We start from the raw sequence: 24511 nt of genomic DNA, 5'->3' as shown, positions 1-24511 counted from the left end.
CAGCTTGAGATTGTATTTAGGCCTATGAAATGTAACTTGCTGTTGCATACGCACAGCACCCGGCGTATTCCAAGTAATAAGAATTATGTTTTGAGGTGATGTTTCTTTTTATCAATTGGACAACCCTGTACAATGTATTTTAAGTAATCCTGATAGCCAACTCCTGGTAGGTAACTGTTGATTGTGATCCTATGTACTTTAATTCAAAACCTGCAATTTTAAAAGCCCTCACTGGAACAGTTCCCAAAACTAAATAAAATCAGCTCTTTTTTTAAGGAAGCGAATAACTGATCCTTGGATGATTGATGCTGTTCTTTTATAGATGCAATTTTTTTTTTGCTGTGGGAGTGTTTTATAGAACCCAAGCAGCAGAACCCAGGCCGTTGTTTAATGAATAAAAGTGCAGTGCATTGCCCTTTGTATACTACACTTGTTGGAAAATTCATAATATGTATAATTTACCCGATGTAGTATTCCACTTTTTAGATTCCATGCTCTGTGGCTCTGTTTGTTGCATAATGCGATCAGTATGTTCGGAAACAGGAGAAGCACAGAGCACATGATTTCGCTCTCGGGCCCTGTCCTTTGGGTACAATGTACAGAGAGAGTTAGGAATCATTTACACGGATTCTTTGCAAGCAAGTGGGTTGCAAGCAATGCGTGATACATCAGGAATAAGGGCTTGATGCAGTGATGGATAGTTACAGTTTTAATGTGGTCACTAGGCTGAACTTATAAAAGATTTCTCAGGTGTACAGCTGTGCTCACAGTCTGTGGCTCTTAATTGAGCAAAAAAAAAAAATGAGCTCAATTCAGTGCACTTTTCAAAAATTAAACTTCAGAACAATTGATGTTTCCAAGTGCGGGAGGTTGCATAAAGCTGTTTCATTTTCTATATACTTTGTTTACTTCTAATGTTTTCAGACCTTATGCCATTTGTGCATTTTATATTTAAGCCTTATAGCAATATATTTGTGAATTAGTATTTTGGAGTAGCAGTGGTTTAAAACTAATTTACGTTTTCTTTGGTTCAAGTTACATGGTTCATAGATTGCTGTTGGCTGCTTTAGGCCGAAGAGAATTGGATGACAGAGATCATTATGGGAACAAAAGGCTGGACCTGGCTGGACCGTTGCTTGCTTTCCTGTTTAGAGGGTAAGGAAAGATGTGTAATGAAGTGTAAACATATTAACTCTTTCACATACAATTAAGAAAATCTCTGCCCTGTCTCTTTTTTCCTCTTTGATCTTGTTTCCCCTCTCTCTCTCTACTTGCGGGGAGGGAGGATGCGCAAGCTCACATTATGAAATAGCATATCTTCTGACTTACCATGCTCAACAACATGGCACATCTACTCTGTTTTGAAATTTATTCAAAAACTGTATGTATAGCTGAATGGTGTAAAGTATTTTGGTTTGTACCTTTTGTAATAAATGTAATTGTAAACAGATTAAAAGTTAACAATTCAAATTTACTTCTACAGAATGTTTAAAAACCTACTGAAAGAAGTACGGATATACTCCCAGAAGTTCATAGACAGAGGGAAAGATTTCAACTTGGAATTAGCAATTAAAACACGGATTATTTCTGATGGCCTAAAATACTCACTAGCAACAGGAAACTGGGGAGATCAAAAGAAGGCTCATCAAGCCAGAGCTGGTGTGTCTCAGGTAAAGTTGTTTTGCTGCAGTAAAGACCTTTTTTCATATTGAGCATAAAAATTCTTGCATCCATATCGGGGAATGGAGGAGCAAATATTTGTGTTGCTAGTCTACTGCTATGGCAGTTACTTTGTTTTGAAAAAAAATTGTAGCCGTTTGGATGAGCGAGTGGCGATGTTCAGGATCTGACTTCATACCCGTCAGCACTCTTCTTCCTGTAGTGATCTGCTTAAAATTTGATTCCATAACTTTCTGTCTCGCTTTGTCATTGATGTAAGCATGTGCCCAAAGTAGAGATATGTCTATAGCTGGTGAAGGCAAAAGAGCCCAAGGGAACGAGCTGACATTCAGGTCTGCCAACTTTTGCACAGCTCTGGAGGTAGGGCTTCGTCTGGCAATGGTGGTATTGGTCATGTTGAAATTTGTTGGCTAAGTGGAAGGGTTAGTCTTGCCTTCAAGGAAGGATTGCCCTAATCTCTTCCTTGCACCAAGCGCTACATCCATCTGATGAATTTTGTTTCTAGCTTCCTCTTGTGTGAGAGGGTTATTGGTGAGATCTTTAGGAAGGAAAATAGGGGAAGAGCAATAGTGGTAGGAGACTTGATAGTAAGGGGAAGAGACAGGCACCCTGTGGTTAGACATGACTCCAGGATGGTATGTTGCCTCCCTGGTGCCAGGGTCAAGGATGCCACTGAACAGCTGCAGGACATTCTAAACGGGGAGGGCAAACACAGATCGTGGTACATATTGGTAGAAAGAGGGATCAGGTCCTGCGAGAAGAATTTAGGGAGCTAGGAAGCAAATTAAAAAAACAGGACCTCAAAGGTAGTAATCTCTGGATTACTTCTGGTACCACGTGCTAGTGAGTATAACAGTAGGAGGCTAGTCCAGATGAATGCGTGGCTGGAGAGATGGTGCAGGAGGGAAGGCTTTAGATTTCTGGGACATTGGGACGGTTTCTGGGGGCGGTGGGACCTGTACAAGACGGATGGGTTGCACCCGAACCGGAATAGGACCAATATCCTTTTGGGGAGGTTTGCTAGTGGTGTTGGGGAGGTTTTAAACTAATTTAGCAGGGGGGTGGGATCCTGAGAGGAGGTTCAGCAGGGGGAGACGCACAGCCAAAATTAGAAGAGAGAGCAAGTGAGGCTGGAAGGCATAGAAATTATAGGCTAGTTAAGGCACAAGGGAGTTTGGCAAGGTTGGAAGGTATCTATTTTAATGCAAGGAGCCTGATGAATAAGGCAGATGAGTTGAGGGCACAAATTAACACATGCAAGTATGATGTCATTGCTGCAAATATTATGTCATTGCTGTCACAGAGACATGGTTGAGAGCGGGGCAGGATTGGCAGCTCATTGTTCCAGGATATAAGGTCTTCAGGCGAGACAGGGAAGGACATAAAAGAGGAGGGGGTATCGCAATATTGATCAAGGAATCAATTACAGCAGTAAGGAGGGATGACATCTTAGAAGGCTGCTCAAAGGAAGCCATATGGGTAGAACTTAAAAACAAAAAAGGAGCAATCACATTGCTGGGAGTGTACTATAGGCCTCCAAGCAGGCAGAGAGAAATAGAAGAGCAGATATGTAGGCAAATTTCAGAAGTGTGAAAATAATAGAGTAGTAATAGTGGGGGATTTCAACTTCCCCAACATTTAACTGGGTTAGTCATAGTGTGATAGGTTTAGAGGGAGCGGAATTCTTAAAATGCACCCAGGAGAGCTTTTTAAGCCAGTACGTAGAAGGTCCTGCAAGACAGGGGGCGGTCCTAGACTTAATTTTAGGGAATGAAGCCGGGCAAGTGGTAGAGGTGTCAGTGGGGGAACATTTTGCAGATAGTGATCATAACTCTGTTAGATTCAAGATTGTTATGGAAAAGGACAAGGGTGGGCCAGAAATCAGAGTTCTAAATTGGGGGAAGGCTGATTGTAATAAGATCAGATATGATTTGGCCAGTGTGGACTGGGAGCAGCTACTTTTAGATAAATCTGCATCAGAATAGTGGGACTCATTCAAGAAGGAAATAGGGAGAGTATAGGGCCAACATATTCCAGTAAAGATAAAGGGTGGGACCAACAAATCCAGGGAACCCTGGACGTCGAGAGATAGACAGGATTGGATAAAGAGAAAAAGGGAGGCTTATGGCAGATACCAAGGGCTCAAAGCAGCAGAAGCCCAGGAGGAGTATCGAATGTGTAGTGGGAGAACTTAAAAAGGAAATTAGGAGAGCAAAAAGGGGGCATGAGAAACATTGGCAGGTAAAATAAAAGAAAATCCAAAGTTATTTTACAAATGTATTAAGAGTAAGAGGATAACTAGGGAAAGAGTAGGGCCCATTAAGGACCATCGTAGTAATTTGTGTGGAGCCGGAAGACGTAGGTAGGGTTCTAAATGAATACTTCGTGTCAGTGTTCACAAGTGAGAGGGATGACATGGGTATGGAAATCAGGCAGAAGCTCTGTGATATGATTAAATAAATTAGCATAGAAAAGGAGGAGGTTCTAAGTGGTCTGGCAGGCTTAAAAGTAGATAAATCTCCAGGCCCGGATGAAATGTATCCCAGGCTGTTGAGTTGAGGCAAGGAAGATAGGGGTGCTGGCTAATTTTCAGTACCTCTCTGGCTACAGGAGAGGTGCCAGAGGACTGAAGGACAGCCAATGTGGTACCGTTATTCAAGAAGGGAAGAAGGAATAAATCAGGGAACTACAGGCCAGTCAGTCTAACCTCAGTGGTGGGGAAACTATTGGTAGCAATTCTGAGGGACTGAATTAATCTACACTTGGAGAGGCAGGGATTGGTCAAGGACAGTCAGCATGTTTTTGTTAAGGGGAGGTCATGTCTGACCAATTTGATTGAATTTTTCGAAGAGGTGACCAGGTGTGTAGATGAGGGCAATGCATTTGATGTAGTCTACTTGGACTTCAGCAAGGCTTTTGATAAGGTCCCGGATGGCGGACTGACAACGAAGGTAAGAGCCTGTGGGATCCAAGGCGATTTTGCAAATTGGATCCAGAAATGGCTGAGTGGCAGGAAGCAGAGGATGATGGTCGAGGCATGTTTTTGTGACTGGATGCCTGTGTCTGTTGGGGTTCCACACGGATCGGTGTTGGGTCCTTTGCTGTTTGTGGTTTATATAAACGATTTAGACTTGAATGTAGGAGGGTTGATCAGTAAGTTCGCGGATGACATGAAAATTGGTGGGGTAGTAAATAGTGAGGAGGATAGCCTTAGATTAGAGGAGGATATAGACGGGCTGATCAGTGGCAAATGGAATTTAATCCGGATAAGTGAGAGGTGATGCACTTGGGCAGGACAAACAAGGCACGGGAATACACGATGAATGGTAGGACCCTGGGAAGTACTGAAGATCAGAGGGATCTTGGTGTGCATGTCCACCGGTCCCTTAATGTAGCGGGACAGGTAGATAAGGTGATTAAGAAGGCAAATGGGATACTTGCCTTTATTAGCCAGGAGGCAGTGCTGGAACTGTATAAAACTCTGGTTAGGCCACAGCTGGAGTATTGCTTGCAGTTCTGGAATCCGCATTATGTGATTGTACTGGAGAGTGCAGAGGAGATTTACCAGGATGTTGCCTGGGCTGGAGAGTTTTAGTTATGAGGAGAGATTGGATAGACTGGGGTTATTTTCTCTGGAGCAGAGGAGATTGAGGGGGGACATGAATGAGGTGTATAAAATTATGAGGGGCATAGATAGGGTAGACAAGAAGGAACGTTTCCCCTTGGTGGAGGGATCAATAACCAGGCAGTATAGATTTAAGGTAAGGGGCAGGAAGTTTAGAGGGGATGTGAGGAAGAATTTTTTCACCCAGAGGGTGGTGGGAATCTGGAACTCACTGCCTAAAAGGGTGGTAGAAGCAGAAACCCTCATAACATTTAAGAAGTATTTGGATGCGCACTTGTGATGCCATGGCATACAAGACTGTGGGCCTAGTACTGGAAAATGGGATTAGAATAGTTAGGTACTTGTTTGACCGGCGCAGACTCTGGGCCGAAGGGCCTTTTTCTGTGCTGTAGACCTCTATGACTCTATGAGGTAGGGGAGAATTTTTATTGCGCAGACAAACTCAAAGCCATGCATCATCCCACACAAGCTCCACGAATTCCATCCCTCGTAGAGATAATCTGGCCAAGTTGTCTTGATAACAGTTTGAAAATGATTAGGATGATGACTAGATCTTGCCCAATTCCTTAGGTGTTAATCCTGGCTGATGGAGTGTTCACTCCGCAATGAATAGGCTAGAATGATGCTTGCTGTTACCTACAAGAAGATGCATTTTCCTTGTCACAAATTACAGGTCCCTGCTCAATAAATTTGGCTGAAATAGCAATATCCAGTCAGACCAAGAGATGTTCAGCTTCTGCCTGCAACCATGGAAATAACAGGTAGCCTGGGACCTGTTCTTAAAGACTAATCAACACAAATTACTGTGTGGCTCCAGCTCAGCATAACAGTTCATCCATTTGGCATGGATGGGCAGCAATTCAAACGGGCGTGATTGCATTATGCTGGGCCCCTCTTCCCCTGTCCCCAGGCATAATTTAAAATCAGAAATGAAGACCCAACAAGCTGCTTAAACTGTCTGATGCTCACTATTGCTAATGCAATCATACTAAAGAGCCTAAATATATTGATGCACTATAAGCACTATGTAATCAAATACTGCAAAATTTCATAAAATATAGATGTAAACATACACTTTTGAAAGATGTGTGAATACACATTTAAATATGCCATGACTCTCAAGCATAATGTCATAACTTCAACAGGTATGTGACTATATATGATATACATCAAACCGATAATTGAATATTTCTCTTATTGTAACTAGGTATTGAACCGTTTAACCTTTGCTTCAACTCTCTCTCATCTTCGTCGTCTTAACTCTCCAATCGGAAGAGATGGAAAGCTAGCAAAACCCAGGCAGCTGCACAATACTTTATGGGGTATGATTTGCCCTGCTGAGACGCCAGAGGTAAGATTAGAGCTCTCAGCTGTATTGCCTATAAAAAGTCTTTAATCAATTTTCTCTATCCATTATCAGTGTGAAAAGTCAAAAAGTTTGAAGGAAAGCACCTCAAGAGCATATGGCATGGCTGGGACACTTAGCTAAATAAGACTCTTGTACACAAATGGATATAGTATAAGAAATAAAAGAAATGAGAGTTAGAAACACAAAATTACCATGATGTGGTAGTCGGTTACTGGCTACAAGCCGGGCCTTACTAGGAGCTAAGTATTTCAGGTGACATGATCCTTAAAAAGGACATGGAATTGGGAAAGGTAGCAATATTGATAAAAGACACAATTAAAGCAGTTGGGCAAAAATGGATTTCAGTAAGGATGTTTAAGTTATGGGAGGGGTTGTTAGAACTGAGGAAAACAAAGATTGTAAAACTCCAGCGGGAGCTGTCTGCAGACTGACTGTGGGGTGGAGGGGATATTTTATGCTTTTATTTCAGATTTCCAACATCCACAGTGCTTTGCTCTTATTCCAGATTTGTAAATCAAGTATTCAGATTGAAATTTGAACCTGTAAGGTTTTCTTGTGATTTTTACTTGTCATGCAGATCTTCCTTTTAGGAGCTCTGTAAAGACTGGTTACAATGGAACTCTGGCCCAAGTGGCAAACAGTCAAGCATTTGAATCTTAAAAACACTAACTCTTTAATGTCTTGTTTCAGGGCCATGCTGTCGGGTTAGTGAAAAACCTAGCTTTGATGGCTTACATTTCTGTAGGATCTCAGCCCTCACCCATTTTGGAATTCTTGGAGGAGTGGAGCATGGAAAATCTTGAAGAAATCTCTCCTGCTGCTATTGCAGAGTAAGTGAAGTTAACTGATTTGAGTTTGTTAGAAAAAAAAAAATTCCTGTAACAGCTTTTTCAATACAAAGTTGGTTGGAATAGAAAGATTTTTGTATAGAATTGAGTGTTTGTGTAATTGTCCTGTATCTATGTTTGACATGGATAGCTGTGGAAAAATTTTACATCCAGCAGTGGTTTACACGGAAATCTTTTTTTTTGCTGACTGGATAATTATTTGAGTGATCAAACTTGCATTGAGATATTAAACATTCTTGCTGTGGTTGAAGACTGCACATACAGTTCTAGACCTAAACCTTTCAACTTTTTTTTAGTGCTACAAAAATTTTTGTCAATGGTTGTTGGGTTGGAATACATAAAGATCCTGACCAGCTGATGACCACACTAAGAAAACTGAGGCGTCAAATGGACATCATTGTATCTGAGGTACAGTAAATATCTGAAACTGTATGATGCAGACTATTTGCACTATATAATGCAAGAAATCAAACCTGATGCACCTGTTTATTTACATCAATAATGTTAGGATGCTATCCAGGTTACACAGATAAAATAAAAACAGAATGTTGGTAATACTCAGCAAATCTGGCAGCATCTGTGGAGAGAGATACAGAGTTAATGTTTTAGAGTCGATGACCTTTCATCAGAACTGAAAGAAGTTAGAGATGTAATAGATTTTGAGTAATTTCAGACTGTAAGCCCTGTCCCCCTATTTTGTTTCCTTTGTATGTTTTGGTTTTTCTCTTATTTTTGCTTTCAGACAGTAGCACACCTCTCCTAGGCAGGTTTCCTTGCCCCATCACCATTCCCTGTGGCCCTTTAAGACTAACTATTCCTGTCCTCCACCCTATCACAGACATTATTTTTATTCTTGTCCCACTAGATCTTGTTCAAAATCTATTACATCCACTTTCCCAGTTATGATTAAAGGTCATTGACTGAAACATTTCTCTCTCCAAATATGCTGCCTGACCCGCTGAGTATTTTCAGCGGTCTCTGGTTTTATTTCAGATTTCCAACATCTGCAGTATTTGGCTTTTTGATTAACATAAAAGCAACTTGTTTTGCATCTGGGCTTGGAGTTGGATACTGAAAATGGAAAAATGACCTATTTATATGTTCCTCCTTACTTGACAAATAATTTTCCAAAGAAAAATACTTGGAATTAATTTAAATTTTGTTGTAATGGTTGATTTTCAACTTGGGAAATGTTCACATTCATGCAAAATACTTCCATAATGCTGCAGTAGATTTGTTGAATGCTGTTTGACTTCTCAAATTCTACATTTTGGATTAAAATTTTTGAATATCTTTTTGTACCAGAAGGCTCAATCATTCATACCTCTTGTGACAGGAGCTCTGATTATGGATTTTGGAGTTCAGTAATGTAATTTTTTGAATCATTAGTTGACCTTTTTAATAGCTTGATATGCAAACTGGCATTTTCTTTTTTATTTCCTGCTTTCTGTCTTCTCCACTGCAACTGGAAAAGAGGAAGTGGCTCTGCATTCTTGTCGCCATATGCTTGTTCCTAGACTTGAACTAGATTTTAGACAATTGCCTTTGTTTACCTCTGGGCAAGCCTCTTTGGAAGTGGAAGTCATTAAACGCACCTCCTAATAGTTGTCCTTCACGCTTTTGCATCATTTTGTGTGGGCCCATTTTGCAAAAACGTTGCGAGGTGAAATTTGAGATGCCTGTTTGTATTATCTGGAAATATATATTTCCTAACTGATGGGCAGCCCTTTTGTTGGCCAAGATGAACCTGTCAGCATTATGATATCTTAGAGATGGAGTTTAGAACAGGTGTACTTCCTGTTATGGTGCAGATTGTTGATGTGTGTGGCCCTTTAATATTTGCACCAAGTGACGACTCAGCCATGATGATTTTAAACTTTTCTATTCCCCTATTCATCTGACTTCTATCATCCTGTCCTAACTCAGTCTCACCTTTGACATAAGCTGTCCTGGTTCCATCCCTTTGCCATATTTGGGAAGATGTGACTGAGCTACAATGCCCTCCATGCCTACTAGCGCTTGGAGTTCAACCTTATTTAGCAGGAAGTTCATTTGTGTGTGGATCCTGCAAACTTGTACCCTAATGTGAAGTCACAATAGGAGAGACGAAGTGGAAGGGGATAACACCAATAAAAAGGGAGGAAAGAAATAAATTCTGTGACAGATTTGAGAGAATTGATCTTTGTGTGCCCATAAACTCATCTTTTACATGAAAAGTATCCATAGGTAGTGAAGGCAAATGTATATTTTATTCTTATTCAGTAAAACCATTTAAACATTTTTGAGAACAATCATTTCATTAATTTCTAACTTTATTAACAATGTCCTCTTTCCTTAAGGTGTCCATGGTGAGAGACATCCGTGAGCGCGAAATTAGGATTTACACAGATGCTGGTAGAATTTGTCGGCCTCTTTTGATTGTAGAAAAGCAGAAGCTATTGCTGAAGAAGCGGCATATTGATCAATTGAAAGAACGCGAGTACAACAATTACAGGTATGTTACGTAAAACAGCAATCCTATAACTGCACAACTAAAGTGATTTATGTCATTGCTTGCCAACCTCGTTCAAAATATGAGTTTGAGTATGTAAGATCACATAGAATACATTTGGCCTAATAGGACTATGTCAGTTTTTATGCTCCACATGAACCTCTCTCCATCCTAACCCCATCAAGATATCCTACTGCCTTCTCCCTCATGCACTTACCTGGCTTACCCTTAAATACTTCTGTGCTATTTTCTTCAACTAGGCCATGTTCTAGCAAATTTCACATTCTAACCATTCTCTGGGCAAAGAAATTTATGCTGAATTTCTTTATGTATTTATTAGTGATGATCATATATTTATGACTGTTGGTTTTGGACTCCTCCAAAAATACAAACCTCTTCAAAAATTGGAGAGAAGAAATGAACTGTGGAACAGAAAGTATTAGTTTTTACAGTATTTAACTCCAGTCAAGGAGAAAGGGAAGCCAATTGTATTTTTTCCTCTCCTTCCCTCTGTTATTTGGGGGCAGTTCCTTGGGTCGCAGCTGCTCTCTGGCAACTTCTCCAACTTGCTATTCTTAACATGTGAACATTTTAGCTAATTAACCAAATTGGACCATCAATTCCAAGTGATGAAACCTGAACAGACTGCTGTAGCGAGCAACATCAGCTAGTCTGCCCATTCATCTACTTGCTTAAGAGTAGCCATGCTGTTGCTGGACACGAGACAACTTGGTCCTGTCCTCCAGGCTGTAGTGGTGAATGTTAATTGTGTCATCTACTTACCTTCAGCAATCCAGTTGACAGCAATGATGTGTTGGTAGCGCTACTGATCTAAAATTGATATGTATGCTGTTTACATTAAGCATATTCCTCATGGAGTGTAACTCCATGGCTGCCTTTGTAACTGGAGGCTTATTGCTGCTATCAGGGAGCATGATAAAGTGAGTAAACAAAAAGAAATGCTGGACACTGCAACTCCCACTAGCCTCCCAATTTGTAGAAGCTTCTGGTGGTTATTGGGTGCCGTTGTACTTGCGGTCATTCTGCAAATGGTTAAATGCTTCTTTTTACACTATGAAAAACTTGTGAAAGGATTATTCCATAACAGTCAATATTTGACAGATCTATAAGCCCATATTGGTTTGAGAGCATATTGACAAAATCCCAACTTTTTACCTCCACACAGTTGGCAGGATCTTGTGGCCAGTGGTGTGGTGGAGTACATTGATACGCTGGAAGAGGAGACCGTAATGCTAGCCATGACTCCGGATGACTTGCAGGAAAAGGGCGTTGCATATTGTTCAACATATACACATTGTGAGATTCACCCATCAATGATTCTTGGTGTTTGTGCATCAATTATTCCATTTCCTGACCATAATCAGGTGGGTAAGACCAGAAGAGAATTGTTCGAGATAAGTTTGTGCAGGTAAACTGCTGAAAGATGTAACAAATATTACCTATGTTTCTATGAGGTAGGGAAAGATACGCTAATTTCTGAGCTAGTAGAAAAAATATTACAGTTGGAACAAAGAACACCAGAATCGTTACAAACAAAATTCATTAAGCTTTTTTCAGAGCTGATCCTAGTTTTAAGTTGTTTATATCACATACCTCGGTCTTTTTTCACAAACAAAACTATCTATGGAACCCCTTTTTATGGCCTGGTTCACTCACCTTTCCTGGTTAGTCATTCTACAACTCCAGTGACCTTTGGGTCACCAACCTCTATCTGACTTTCTCTGCTTAGCTTAACTTGCTAATTTAGAAGTGATTTCTTCTGGCACTGATTTGATGGTTGCATTGTTATCCACTATTTGAGCTGCCTCCTGTATATGAGATTTCACCTATCCATCCCAGGCATTATCTTTTATATATTTAAGTTGGTAGGTGGGTCACCACGTTCCATTTCAAGATACATCATAAACGCCAATGTTTTCTTTACCATGTGAGATTTTTCATTTTAGCAGTGACACATTTACTTGCAATGCCCATGAAGACTGTAGATTGTGATGAATATTTCCAACATTAAATTCTATTTGGTGTTAGCTGCCAATGCATTAATTAGCCTGTATGATAGACTGCTGGTATGGATCTGTAGGCATTTGCGCACCTAGGCCACTGGATGGCACTGAAGTAATGTACAAACCTCAAATGCTGAAAGTTCACACTGTGCATAAGATGTGTCAGTCTTTTTGGAATTGAAAAACCTGTTGTCTGACCTCTGAAATTATAACTTTGCTTCTTTTAACTCTTATTGAAGGTCCTCCCTAATCAAAAAATGTTGCAACTTTAACCCACCCAATGTTGTATACGCTGTCTGCTCCTGGCCTAGCATTCTGGCTTAGTCTGTCCTACATATCTCAATTTCTCCTGTTGTAAGAATGCCCATCTGACCTGAACCACCTCAGTCCCTCCCTGGACCACCTTCCATTGTGTAATCACCGGAACTGAATATAAAACCATTCGGAGGCCTTTTTAAGGCTGCAAACCCATCTCTGTTTCTGCACCCCATCCCACAATACTGAAATTGCGCGCCATTGTCTGCATTGGAAATATTCACACAGTAATCCAAATCCCCATGTAGAAATTATTTGTCAGCAAACCACCCCCCCCCACCCCAATTTGTTTTGTGCCCAAACTCCCTACTGCATCTAAGATTGCTTGCCACCACCCTAAACTAAGATTTATTTTCTGTCTCCTATGCTCCTTACCTCACCTTCCCTCTCCTTCCAACCTCTCCCAAAGATTTTACATATTTAGCTACATACGTAGCTAACATTGGAAGCAGGAAGAGAGGCATTCTGGTTACACTACAGAGCTTTTGGGTGTTATTTCAGTGCTAATTGCATTTTCAGTTTTGTGGTGAGGTACAGAATTTTTAAATGTGCGATTTTGGAGCCTTCTAAAAAATGGAATGATTTGTATTGAAGGTGGATTTATGAAAGTCTCTGATCTCAGTGCTTATTCCTTTAACTGTTCTAGTCTCCCAGAAATACGTATCAATCTGCTATGGGTAAACAAGCTATGGGAGTTTATATTACAAACTTTCATGTGCGCATGGACACCCTAGCACATGTGCTGTACTATCCACAAAAGCCGCTTGTTACAACCCGTTCTATGGAGTATCTGCGTTTCAGAGAGCTGCCAGCTGGTGAGTGACCGGTTTTCATGAATGGTGATGGTGAACTGTTAAATTTGGTCTGATATCAGTGCTTTGTGAGCATCATTTTTTAAAATAGCTGTCCTTAATAAATGTTTCATTCCACCATAAGGTTAGAAGTGGGGATGTTCGCTGCTGATTGGTGCTGAACATTGCGCGTTCTTGACTCCTCAGATACTGAAGCAGTCCATGCCCAAATGTAACAAGACCTGGACAACATCCAGGCTTGGGCTAGCAAGTGGCAAGTAACATTTGCACCACAAATGCCAAGCAATGGCCATCTCCAACAAGCGAGAATCTAACCATCGCCCCATGATATTCAATGGCGTTACCATTGCTGAATCCCCCACTGTCAACATCCTGGAGTTACCATTGACCAGAAACTTAATTGGACTAGCCATATAAGTAGTGTGGCTACAAGAGTAGGTCAGAGGTGGCGAATAATGCACCTCCTGACTCCCCAAATCCTGTCCACCACCTACAAGCCACAAGTCAGGAGTGTAATGGAATACTCTCCACTTTCCTGGATGAGTGCAGTTCCAACAGCACTCAAGAAATATGACACCATTCAGGACAAAGCAAACGGCTTGATTGGCACCTCTTCCACAAACATTCACTCCCTCCACACTGAAGAACGGTAGCAGCAGTTTGTACCATCTACAAGATGCACTGCAGAAACTCACCAAGGCTCCTTAGACAGCACCTTCCAAACCCACGGCCGCTACCATCTAGAAGGACAAGGGCAGCAGTCACATGGGAATATCACGACCTGGAAGTCCCCCTCCAAGCCACTCACCATCTGACTTAGAAATATATCACTGTTTCACTGTTGCTGGGTCAAAATCCTGGAACTCTCTCCCTAAAAGCTCCTTGGGTGTATCTGCACCATATGGACTGCAGCGGTTCAAGGTGGCAGCTCACCACCTCTCTCTCTCTCTCTCGCTCTCGCTCTCGCTCTCGCTCTCGCTCTCGCTCTCGCTCTCGCTCTCGCTCTCGCTCTCGCTCTCGCTCTCGCTCTCGCTCTCGCTCTCTCTCCCTCTCTCCCTCTCTCTCTCTCGGGCAATTAGGGATGGGCAATAAATGTTGGCCTAGCCAGTGATGCCCATATCCCATGAATGAATTTTTAAAAATGTTGTATTTTATTTAACAGTGTGTTTATGAATATAAATCAGCCTTAATTACCCTTGTTTCACTTAAATTCATAAACAAATCTAGTTCAACCAGGTTTAAAAGTTATCTTGGTGTTTGAAACTTAAACAAAGATTGTTGTGGATCCTGAGGGGGATATGCCAAAAATGGATGTTAATCTATTCATATTGTACTCTGTGTTTTAGGTATAAACTCTATAGTAGCAATTGCTTCATACACTGGCTACAATCAAGAAGATTCTGTCATCATGAATCGTTCTGCAGTAGACAGAGGCTATTTCAGGTACGTGTAACTTGTCCTAGAAATGGTTCAGTTGTCTTTGATTTTTGGTGTATGCTTATTTTCATGAATATATTTATTTCTGTATGCTAGGTCTGTATTCTACCGCTCTTACAAAGAACAAGAATCAAAGAAAGGTTTTGACCAAGAGGAAGTATTTGAGAGGCCTTCTCGGGAAACTTGCCAAGGTGAACCTGAATTCTGTTTTGCTTTCCTAGTTTAAATCTGAATGTTTGTTCAGAAATAGAGATAGCTTAAGTTATATTGGTATTTGTGAGGAGTAGAGAGAAAAGCTCCATGCTTCAGATTTAAAGAGACAAGAGCTGGAAAAAGCAGATTTAAAGAGAGAACAGCTTGCAAAAGACAAGAAGGTCCTAAGAGTCAACTGAAGGTCTGTAACTCTTTGCTATGTGAAGAGTTACATGTTGATGGCCGAGTCAGAGAAACAAGAGTGTGTGGAGGACAGCTTGAATGCATGTGGTGACCCAGGGAAGAGGAACATCAGAAGGAGTGTTTGAAACCCTGGAGGTGAGCCCTTGTGGAAGGTGTCTCAGAGAAAGTGTTGGTTTGGGAGAAGATGCCAAGGCGAGGTCTTGGAGAATGGAAATTGGAAACGCTTGTGTGAAGGACGGAATTCAGTGAGACTGGTTGGTTCACGGTGTGACAAGTGTCTTGGGGGGAGTTGAGGAGAAATCTTTAGCATCTGAGGTGGCATCTATCACTTGATTTCAGAGTGTGGTGTGTCTGACCACAGGGTGCAATAAATTTACATGCACTGTATACTTACTGTGTGCATTAGAGTATAAGATAGCATTTGTAACTTGTGTTATCCTTATAAATCTGTAAAGGTATAGTTGTGGGAGAAGGATTGTTGTAAGTTAGCTCATCTTTTCTTGTCGAATACATGTTTTATTCTTTTGTTAAAAGTTTATCAGCTGACCCATGTGCCTCTGTTCAGTTCCTACTCTCCAGGTATCTAAACAAAGTTAGGATCTATCAAGCTGGGTTCCACTCTGGGATCAGGCTTGTCCAGGGGTGCCTCAGCTGGGATTGTAACAATACTAAAATGTTGCTTGTTCACAATTTAATGTTTGAGTTTGTCGCACAATGAGGTAGCAATTGCACTGAGATATGGTCACTTTTAAATATTTTTCATAAGATCTTTGGGAGTGTCAACTCTTCTTTCCCCATTGTACATGAGGATTAGTGTTGGATTTGCACCTCCACATTGCTGTTGCATTCTTGGTAGTTGGTCCTGTTAGTTGCATCGCTGGTTCAGCTATTTTGCTGTTAAAATTGTATTTATTTTTTCTGCTGGAGCAGTATTCCTGGACATTTACACCAAGTGACATTTATGTCTGCTGCTAGAATATGGTAACACACTAGTGGGTCGTTCATATACCTTGTTCTCTTAGAGTCTATAAATTTGTTTGAAAAATAGTTTGGGAAGCGAGCTTATGCTTGAAGGGCTGAATAGCTTGTTTATGTTCTGGGATTCAGGACGGTCAGTGAATCGGAAACAAATTTGACCCTGCTAACAGGTTCTATTGGGCATCAATATCAAAATAATTAGCACTTTTGATTTATTCTCTGTTTTTGTGCATTTTCCCCAACTCCATTTGAGATGCTAACTTAATTAAAGTATAACATGTTTACAATTTAAACTTTTCCCCAGTTTTCCTGATATTTCCTCCCTATGGAAGACATTTGCTCTTTGTTAGAGCACTATTCTACAGTTCCTGGTTGCATCCAAATTCTATTATTGAAATTAATTCTTGAAATGAATGTCAAGAGGCTCTTTGCCTGCAGGACTATTGCAATCAGGTCCAATCCTGTCTTCACCCAATAGTCATGTGTATGACTAAACAGTTGTTTGGTGGTACAGAACTTGTGCTACCTTTGTCAAAAAAATGCGTCTCTTCTTCAGCAGTACTCGTATGTGTGATTCTAGTAGAGCTCCCTGGATAGTGGAAAGTTGACTTAGGCTACATGGTATAACTCGATAAATATCTGAATTTACTGAACATATAATTTATTCTAGTTTGTAACAATTGATATTTAGCTTGTTCCCTTACTGGTTAGAACTGAAGAAAGAACTGAGGATGTAATGTTTAGTAAATCCAATGCATCCGTATATTGTCAAACAGTTTATATTTCTAGCTAATGCATAGACTGTATTTTTTTGATAAGTACAGGTAAACAGGAACATTCCATCCAGAAGGCAAGTTTAATATAGAGTTTTTTTTAAAGAAAAATAAAAGCACTCAAACTAATTCACTGATAATGTTCAGGGTTCTGCATTCATTTTTAAAAGTTCAGGTTGTTAGGAATCAGCCCCACATAAGACAAAGTATGCATCTTATGTGGAGCTTCTGGCTGATTGAAGATGTAAAAGTAATAGCGTTTGGTCAAAAACTATATCTGTTATGGTGTTTTATTTATTCAGAGTAATTTACACTGGAAAAACTATAACAGAAACAAAAGTCAAATGCAATACGAATCTGCATATTTCTAAAACTATTCCTGACCAGTTTGTTCAGCCTGTCAAGTCACAGCTATAACTAGTAAAGATTTAGTATGATTATTTCTCTTCCAATGATGCATCCTTTAACCTTGTGTTTTACAGGCATGCGACATGCTATTTATGAGAAGCTAGATGAAGATGGGTTAATAGCACCTGGTGTGCGTGTGTCAGGAGATGATGTAATCATTGGTAAAACAGTAACACTGCCAGAAAATGAAGACGAGCTTGAGAGCACAAATCGACGGTACACAAAGAGAGACTGCAGTACCTTCCTGCGGACCAGTGAGACTGGTATTGTGGATCAGGTCATGGTGACTCTAAACCAAGAAGGATACAAATTTTGCAAAATAAGGGTAAGGCATGAAAATACTTAACTTTTATTCCTTTTTGAGTATTTTCTTTATGGAAGCATTGGATGGATGAAGTATGGAAAATATATTTCACACATTTATCCACAATACTTCTATATTGCAACCTTATTTGCTGAGGCTTTTTCAGTAGTTTACCCTTCTCTGTTGAGTTGACATTATTTTCTGTCAACGTTACATCCAATACTAGGACAGCAAGCGCTGCACTGTCTTTGTTAGCCTTAGCCCAAGTCAGGAGGCCAACTGAGCCTATCTGATGAAAATTAAGAAACCCAAGGTGTTAATCAGAAATGAGCAGCAGTCTTCATCCAAAGCTTGCAAAACATTCACTGTCAATTAAAATGATACAAAACCTTAACTTGCCTTGGTTCGGTGATAGCACACTTATCTTTGAGTGAGAAGGTCTTGCCCCACTCCACACCACTGAAGAGAATTGAGTACGTAAGGGTACCAAATCTGAAGAAATCCCAGCAGAAACATAAATGTTACTAGCCATTCCTAGAAATTGAAGCAAATTGTTCCAACCTATTTGGAAGAAATATATTACACCACAGAATTTCTCACCAACTCTTGGGAAGGTGTAACCCAAACCAGAAGTTAGTAATGCTGTAAAGCAGTGCTTCCCAAGCTTTGATCCCCATTTCGGGTCACAGAAACAACGGATTGGATCACGAGCTCCCCCTCTGAGACTGCGCCCAGCACCGAAACTGTTAGGACACATAAGCAAGAATCATCGGAAAAGACAATTCAATGATCATTGGAGCTACCTGACATTTATTTCTCATTTGCCTAGTGCCTTCTTTGGATTTTTATAAGCCACATGCCCTTTTCACACAGGTACGATCTGTCCGAATTCCACAAATTGGAGACAAATTTGCCAGTCGTCATGGTCAGAAGGGTACGTGCGGTATCCAGTACAGACAAGAGGTAAGGAATTTGAGTAGTATGGGTTCAGGTTTAAAGAAGATCGATTTGAGATGCAGGAATAGAATCAACATGAAATACTGCAGATGTTGGCGATGGTGAAGCAAAAGTAGAAAGTGCTGAAAGCTCTCAACAAGTCAAGGCGCATCTGTGGAGAAAGGTACTTCCTGACCCACTGAACTTCAGAATCAATCTTTCCCTTTTTCCCAAATTTAAATATTTAAAAAATGGCTGCCGTCCATGTTTGTCACTTCTTTGAATGCAGAGCATTCTCAATGGCCCACTTCTGCTCCTACGTCTTATCTTATTGACGTGTGCACAGCCTGTATTTTTAGTACAGTGAAGTTGACATACAGTGTATTATTTGGTTTGATTGGAACTGGAGCATAAGTTGTACCATTTTTGCTTGTTAACATAACATAAAGAGCATCCTGAATTTCTTCACAGGTAGTTGAAAAGCTAGAAAGGAGAGATGAATTTTGAGGAGGCTGTTAAAGGAGGAGAGAGAGGTTGTGGAGTTTAGGGATTACATTTCAACATTGAAACGAGACATGTTGAAAGCTCAGCTACCAACAGTGGAGTGGGATGGCAGGGACAATGACAACGACACGCACAAGATATCTGCGTCAGAGGAGCATGTTTAGGCAGTGACTATTGGACTGGATGAGATTTGGAGCTGTGGAAGGGTGAGGCTGTGAAGGATTGAAGCTGGACAAGGATTTAAAATTTGTTTGCCATGGTAATTTAAGACAGCAAAGGCTAGGGTAATGGGTGAGTGGAATAGGCCAAGAAGCAACAGGGACTGACCTACATTGTTTCCAACTTCTTGATTTTCTACCTTTTTATAATTGTTTTATGTGCTTGCTCTTTTGTAGGATATGCCATTCACATGTGAAGGTATCACCCCAGACATTATCATCAATCCACATGCCATTCCTTCTCGAATGACGGTTGGTCACTTGATTGAGTGTCTGCAAGGGAAGGTATGTTTCAAAGTATAAAGATTTAATTGTTGTGCAGAGTTGGTGTCCACATTCTCATTCAAGTTTTTTTTCAGGTGTCAGCAAATAAGGGTGAAATTGGTGATGCTACACCTTTTAACGACGCAGTTAATGTACAGAAGATTTCTAACCTATTATCAGATTATGGATACCACCTCCGAGGCAATGAGGTAACTTCTTTTCCTTATACATGCAGATGACAATCTGTACAACCTGGTGCAACTTTTTAATAACAGCTGTGGAATAATGTAAAGCAGCATTGAGTGAGCATTGTGTGACATATTTACCTTGCCTTTCAGCTTCTAGACACAAATAAGTACCCAAGGATGTGCTCCTCTTTGGGGAACAGATGTCTGGATCACCTAACTCTGTTTTATCATCCAATTTATGGCTGGGAGTGAATGTTGCTCATATTTGATTTGCGATACTGTCTTGCATCATCCATTTTGGATTGAGTACACATTTATCATACCAAATCACAGTTAGCCCAGGGAAACAGTACAATGCTCAGGCCACTGGATAGTGGTAATGGCAGTGGAGGAGATCTGAAGACAGTTCAGAGATATGTTATTGAATGAATTACTTGCCTAATCATCAAAATGGTCATTATGATAAGCAATATATAAATTTCTTTAAATTTAAACATGGAGTATGCAAATAATTAGTAAGTTAAATGGTTATCAGTGGTTCTAAAGGCAGTTCAATTGTGTCACAGTAAATTCAGCTGGATTGTTGATTATCAAATTATAGGACTTAGAAGCAGGTGTGGGCCATTTGGCCCTTCAAACTTGCTCTGCCATCTGATAAGATCATGGCTGATCTGGTTGTAGTCTCACCTCCACCTTCCTGTCTGGCCCCTATAAACGTTGACTCCCTTGTCTATCAAAAGCCTATCCAACTCAGCCTTGAAAAAATTCAATGACCCAGCCTCCACTGGTTTCTGGGAAGAGAATTCCACAGAATTGTGACCCTCAGAGAAAAAGAATTCTCCTAATCTCTGTCTTAAAAGGGAGACACCTTATTTTTAAATTGTGTCCCCGAGTTCTAGTCTCCCGCACAAGTGGAAACATCCTCCTGTTATCCACCCATCAAGTCCCCTCAGGACCTTATGTTACAATAAGATCATCTCTCACTCTTCTAAACTCCAATGGATATAGGCACAACCTGTTCAACCTTTCTTCATAAGACAAGCTCTTCACCCCAGGAATGAGTCCAGTGTAACTTCTCTGAACTACTAACACAATTATAACCTTTCTCAAATAAGGTACGTCATAGCTAGGCTCACCAAGGCCCTGTACAGTCACAGTAAAACTTCTCTACTTTTATAATCCATCCCCATTACAATAAATGCCAATATTTCAGTCATCTTCCTAATCATTTGCAGTACCTGCATACTTGTGATTCATGTACCAGGTCACTCAGATCCCTCTGTACCACAGAGTTGTGCAATCTCTCTCTATTTGAATATTATACTGCTTTTCTACTCTTCCTGCCAAAGTGGACAAATTCACATTTTCCCACATTATACTGCATCTGCCAAATGTTTGCCCACTCGGTTAACCTATCTATATTTTTGTAGACTCTTTATCTCCTCTTTATCACAAAAAAGTTAGTATGCAGGTACAATAAGTGATTAGGAAAACAAATGGAATATTCTTGCTAATTGCAAGGGGAATAGAATGCAAAAGTAGGGATGTTTTGCTACAGTTCGGGTATTGGTGCGACCACAACTAGAGTACTATGTACAGTTTTTTTTTTTGTCGTCTTATTTAAGAAAGGACATAATTGTATTAGAAGCAGTTCAGAGAAGGTTCACGCAACTGATTCCTGGGATGAGGGGGTAATCCTATGAGGAAAGGTGGGACGTTTTGAACCCGTTTCCATTGGAGTTTAGAAGAATAAGAGGCCATCTTTTTGAAACACAAGATCCTAAGGTGACTGGATGGATACTGAAAGGATGTTTCCAATTGTGGGAGAGACGAGAACTAGAGGACACGTTTTAAAAACAAGGGGTCTCCCATTTAAGAGAGAGATGAGAATTTTTTTCCTGAGGGTTGTAAGTCTGTGGAACTCTCTTCCCCAGAGAGCAGTGGAGGCATGGTCATTGACATATGGATTTGGTTTTCGCATAAAGACTGCAACATCCTTAATTTGTAGCATTTAATAGAATCACTCAGTAGATAACTCCAGTTGTAGAGCTAGTCCTGGAACAAGCACAAAGATCTGGATGGCTGCCTCCTATGCTTTGATTTCTGTTAGTACAGGAGGTTGAGGAGCCTGATCCAAACAAGAGGAGTGGCCAGAGAACCTGAGATTCATGTGTCCGTCTGGGATGCTGAATAATGGATTGGAGCTATTTCTGTAGAATAGGAAAAAGGGATTGGAAGCGTTAACCACGTGTCATTTTTATTAGAGGGTCACGTTTGTACAGTCCAATCAGCTTGCTGCTAAGTGACTATTTTTTATATGCAGATAACAATTGCTCATGCTATGCTCAGAAGGCTGGCCTTGACAGCCATGTGATCCTGCATTTTCCAGCGAGCATAAATTCAGTAGTTACTGTTGTGTCAATTTACATGACAAAAATTACATATTAACATGTCTCTCTGGTTTCTAGGTTCTATATAATGGGTTTACGGGGCGTAAACTTACATCACAGATCTTTATTGGTCCTACTTATTACCAGCGTCTGAAGCACATGGTGGATGACAAAATTCATTCCCGTGCTCGAGGACCTGTTCAGATCCTTAACAGACAGCCTATGGAGGGTAGATCTCGGTAAGGTGAAACTTGCAATGTGTCTTACTGTGTTTATGAAGTTGTAATGCTTTGGAACTGCTGACTTTGAGCAAGATTCTAGTTTTAGGAGAGGCCATCTACTACTGTATTCATGACTTTGTGACTTTCCAAGTCCTTTAGTTGCAGTTTATACTTGTTTGCATTATTCAATTTATGTTCAAATTCTTATTTCTACAGTAATGGTGTGTGTGTGACTGGCCTAGTACATTCAAACATTTTTATTCCTCCATGGGGTGTCAACGTGCTGGTCTGTCTAGCCTTTATTGCCCATCCCTAATTGCCCTTGACAAAATGATGGTGAACCTTGAACTGCTATGTCTGAGTGCTGATGGTACTCTCATAGCGCTGTTAGACCCAGTGATGATAAAGGAATTGCACTATATTTACAAGTCAGGATGCTGTGTAACTTAGGGAGCTTGCAGTTGGCAGTGTTCCCATGGCATGTGACAGTTGCCCTTGTCCTTGGTGGTAGAGTTTGAGGGTTTGGGAGATACTGGCTTAATCCTTGGTGAGTTATTATCGTTTATCTTGACAATGACGCACTCTGCAGCAATGTTACATTGGAGGGAGTGATTGTTTAAGCACGTAGATGAGAAGCTGTTTAAGTTCATGCCCAGACTCGGCTCGAGTTTTCACCAGAGATTAATGTACATAATTTGGGAGTAGAGTGAGACAGTGTTGGGAAATCATTAATTTAAGAGATAATCTATCTTAATTTACAGATTTTTTTCTGCCACTTTTGCTCTCCATGACATGTGATTTGGTTTTTGTTTCAGTGATGGTGGTTTACGTTTTGGGGAGATGGAACGTGACTGTCAGATTGCTCATGGTGCAGCCCAGTTTTTGAGGGAGAGACTGTTTGAGGTTTCTGATCCTTATCAGGTGCATGTCTGCAATCTTTGTGGACTCATGGCGATTGCCAATACCAGGACACACACTTATGAATGCAGAGGATGTCGTAACAAAACTCAGGTACGTGTCAAACATTCAATCTGTTTTCTGAAGTCTGGACAATAAATGTAAAGATATTAGCATTCTTTGATTTCTAAGAAGTTGTGATCATTTCAAGTGACGAACATGATCTCCTTCCAACTTCTAGAAATGTGTATACTAGATAGACATACAAACCCACATTCTGCATGCTCTGTATCAGGTAACTTCATTTGGAATATTTAAGTAGTTCTATACTTTTGCATGTTGTGCATTTCTGTGTGCTTACTCAGTATTGCTGAAGTGCCACATAATGCTTCCCCAGAGTTCTTTCTACTATACAGAAGGCTGGGCTATTGCTTTCTGTGTTCAAATTATTGCATTATTTTACTTGTGCCCAAGGGATAAGTGAGTGAATAGCCCAATTAGAATATTATTTGCCTTGTTGACCAAAGCTGCTGTGTTTGGAATCTGCATGCTAAAACTCCTTTTCTGCTAAAACAGACATTGGAGTGTTAATTGTACTTCTGAAAAAGAATCAAGTTACCTTAAATTTCTATACTCTGGCTTTTCATTCCAATGCAGAAACTCATGAGGAGCTTGTAAATTAGTATTCATTTGATTCCATTGCTTTAAAAGTTAGTGGAATTGTATGGCATGAGAATACAGAAATGTCCTGTTCCATGTTGACAAGACTGGTTGGCTGTATTACCTTTCCTCTATCCTGAATGATATTTCTGTCTGACTTCATAAATCTTCTAATCCTTATTTTCAGTCTCCTCATCAGTATTTGTCTTGAAATATACTGATGCAAAACCAATTGAGTTTGTTGTATGTCTTGATTGGGCACTTTCATCTCTGGGACCTCAACTGAAATCCATCTAAACTGATGGAATCAAAGCCTCCTCTGTTGCATGCAGGTCCTCTATCAAATGAGGTAGTTTCTATTGGGCATCGACTGAAAACCAAAACTGGTCTCAGTTGGCTCTCTGGGTGGCTTTTGTAAAATATGAGAATCTTATCAATGAATCCTAGGTAATCTGTTTCAGATTGCCTCACTCAAATCTGGAGACACGTCTTGAGCTTAGAAAAGAGAGTAGACAGTTTGGATTTAGCTACTTTATGCAAAGGGTGGTGAAATTTTTGGATAGACTGCTCAGGAAGGCAGTTTAGACAAATAAGTGGAAGTGGCTAAATAGAGTGAAATGTGAATTAGTTTTCGTGGATGGTCAGATGTGAAGTGGCAAAGGTGCATCTGGCAAAGATTTTAAATGGTATAATATGCGACTGGCAAAATTATTTGCAGCAGACTGTGCATCAGGTGTTGGGAAAAACACCACATTTCGATATTTTAAATTTTA

General features: G+C 40.4%; 1 protein-coding gene across 1 annotated transcript in view; it reads left to right on the top strand.

Moving 5' to 3' along the window:
- The window catches only part of polr2b (RNA polymerase II subunit B), a 41947-nt gene that overhangs the window by 16756 nt on the left and 680 nt on the right, over positions 1-24511 (top strand). Inside the window, exons 9-24 of the mRNA XM_041208704.1 lie at positions 1036-1155; positions 1484-1670; positions 6513-6656; positions 7365-7504; positions 7819-7930; positions 9862-10016; positions 11200-11398; positions 12999-13167; positions 14511-14607; positions 14698-14792; positions 17231-17481; positions 18334-18423; positions 19296-19403; positions 19478-19591; positions 22039-22199; positions 22997-23192. Coding sequence (XP_041064638.1) covers positions 1036-1155; positions 1484-1670; positions 6513-6656; positions 7365-7504; positions 7819-7930; positions 9862-10016; positions 11200-11398; positions 12999-13167; positions 14511-14607; positions 14698-14792; positions 17231-17481; positions 18334-18423; positions 19296-19403; positions 19478-19591; positions 22039-22199; positions 22997-23192 — 2338 coding nt within the window. The remainder of the gene's footprint in view (positions 1-1035; positions 1156-1483; positions 1671-6512; positions 6657-7364; positions 7505-7818; positions 7931-9861; positions 10017-11199; positions 11399-12998; positions 13168-14510; positions 14608-14697; positions 14793-17230; positions 17482-18333; positions 18424-19295; positions 19404-19477; positions 19592-22038; positions 22200-22996; positions 23193-24511) is intronic.

The sequence above is a fragment of the Carcharodon carcharias genome, chromosome 1, assembly GCF_017639515.1.
Source record: "Carcharodon carcharias isolate sCarCar2 chromosome 1, sCarCar2.pri, whole genome shotgun sequence".
Lineage (NCBI taxonomy): Eukaryota > Metazoa > Chordata > Chondrichthyes > Lamniformes > Lamnidae > Carcharodon > Carcharodon carcharias.
Note: the sequence above shows the minus strand (reverse complement) of the source record. Positions and strands in the feature narration are given on the sequence as shown.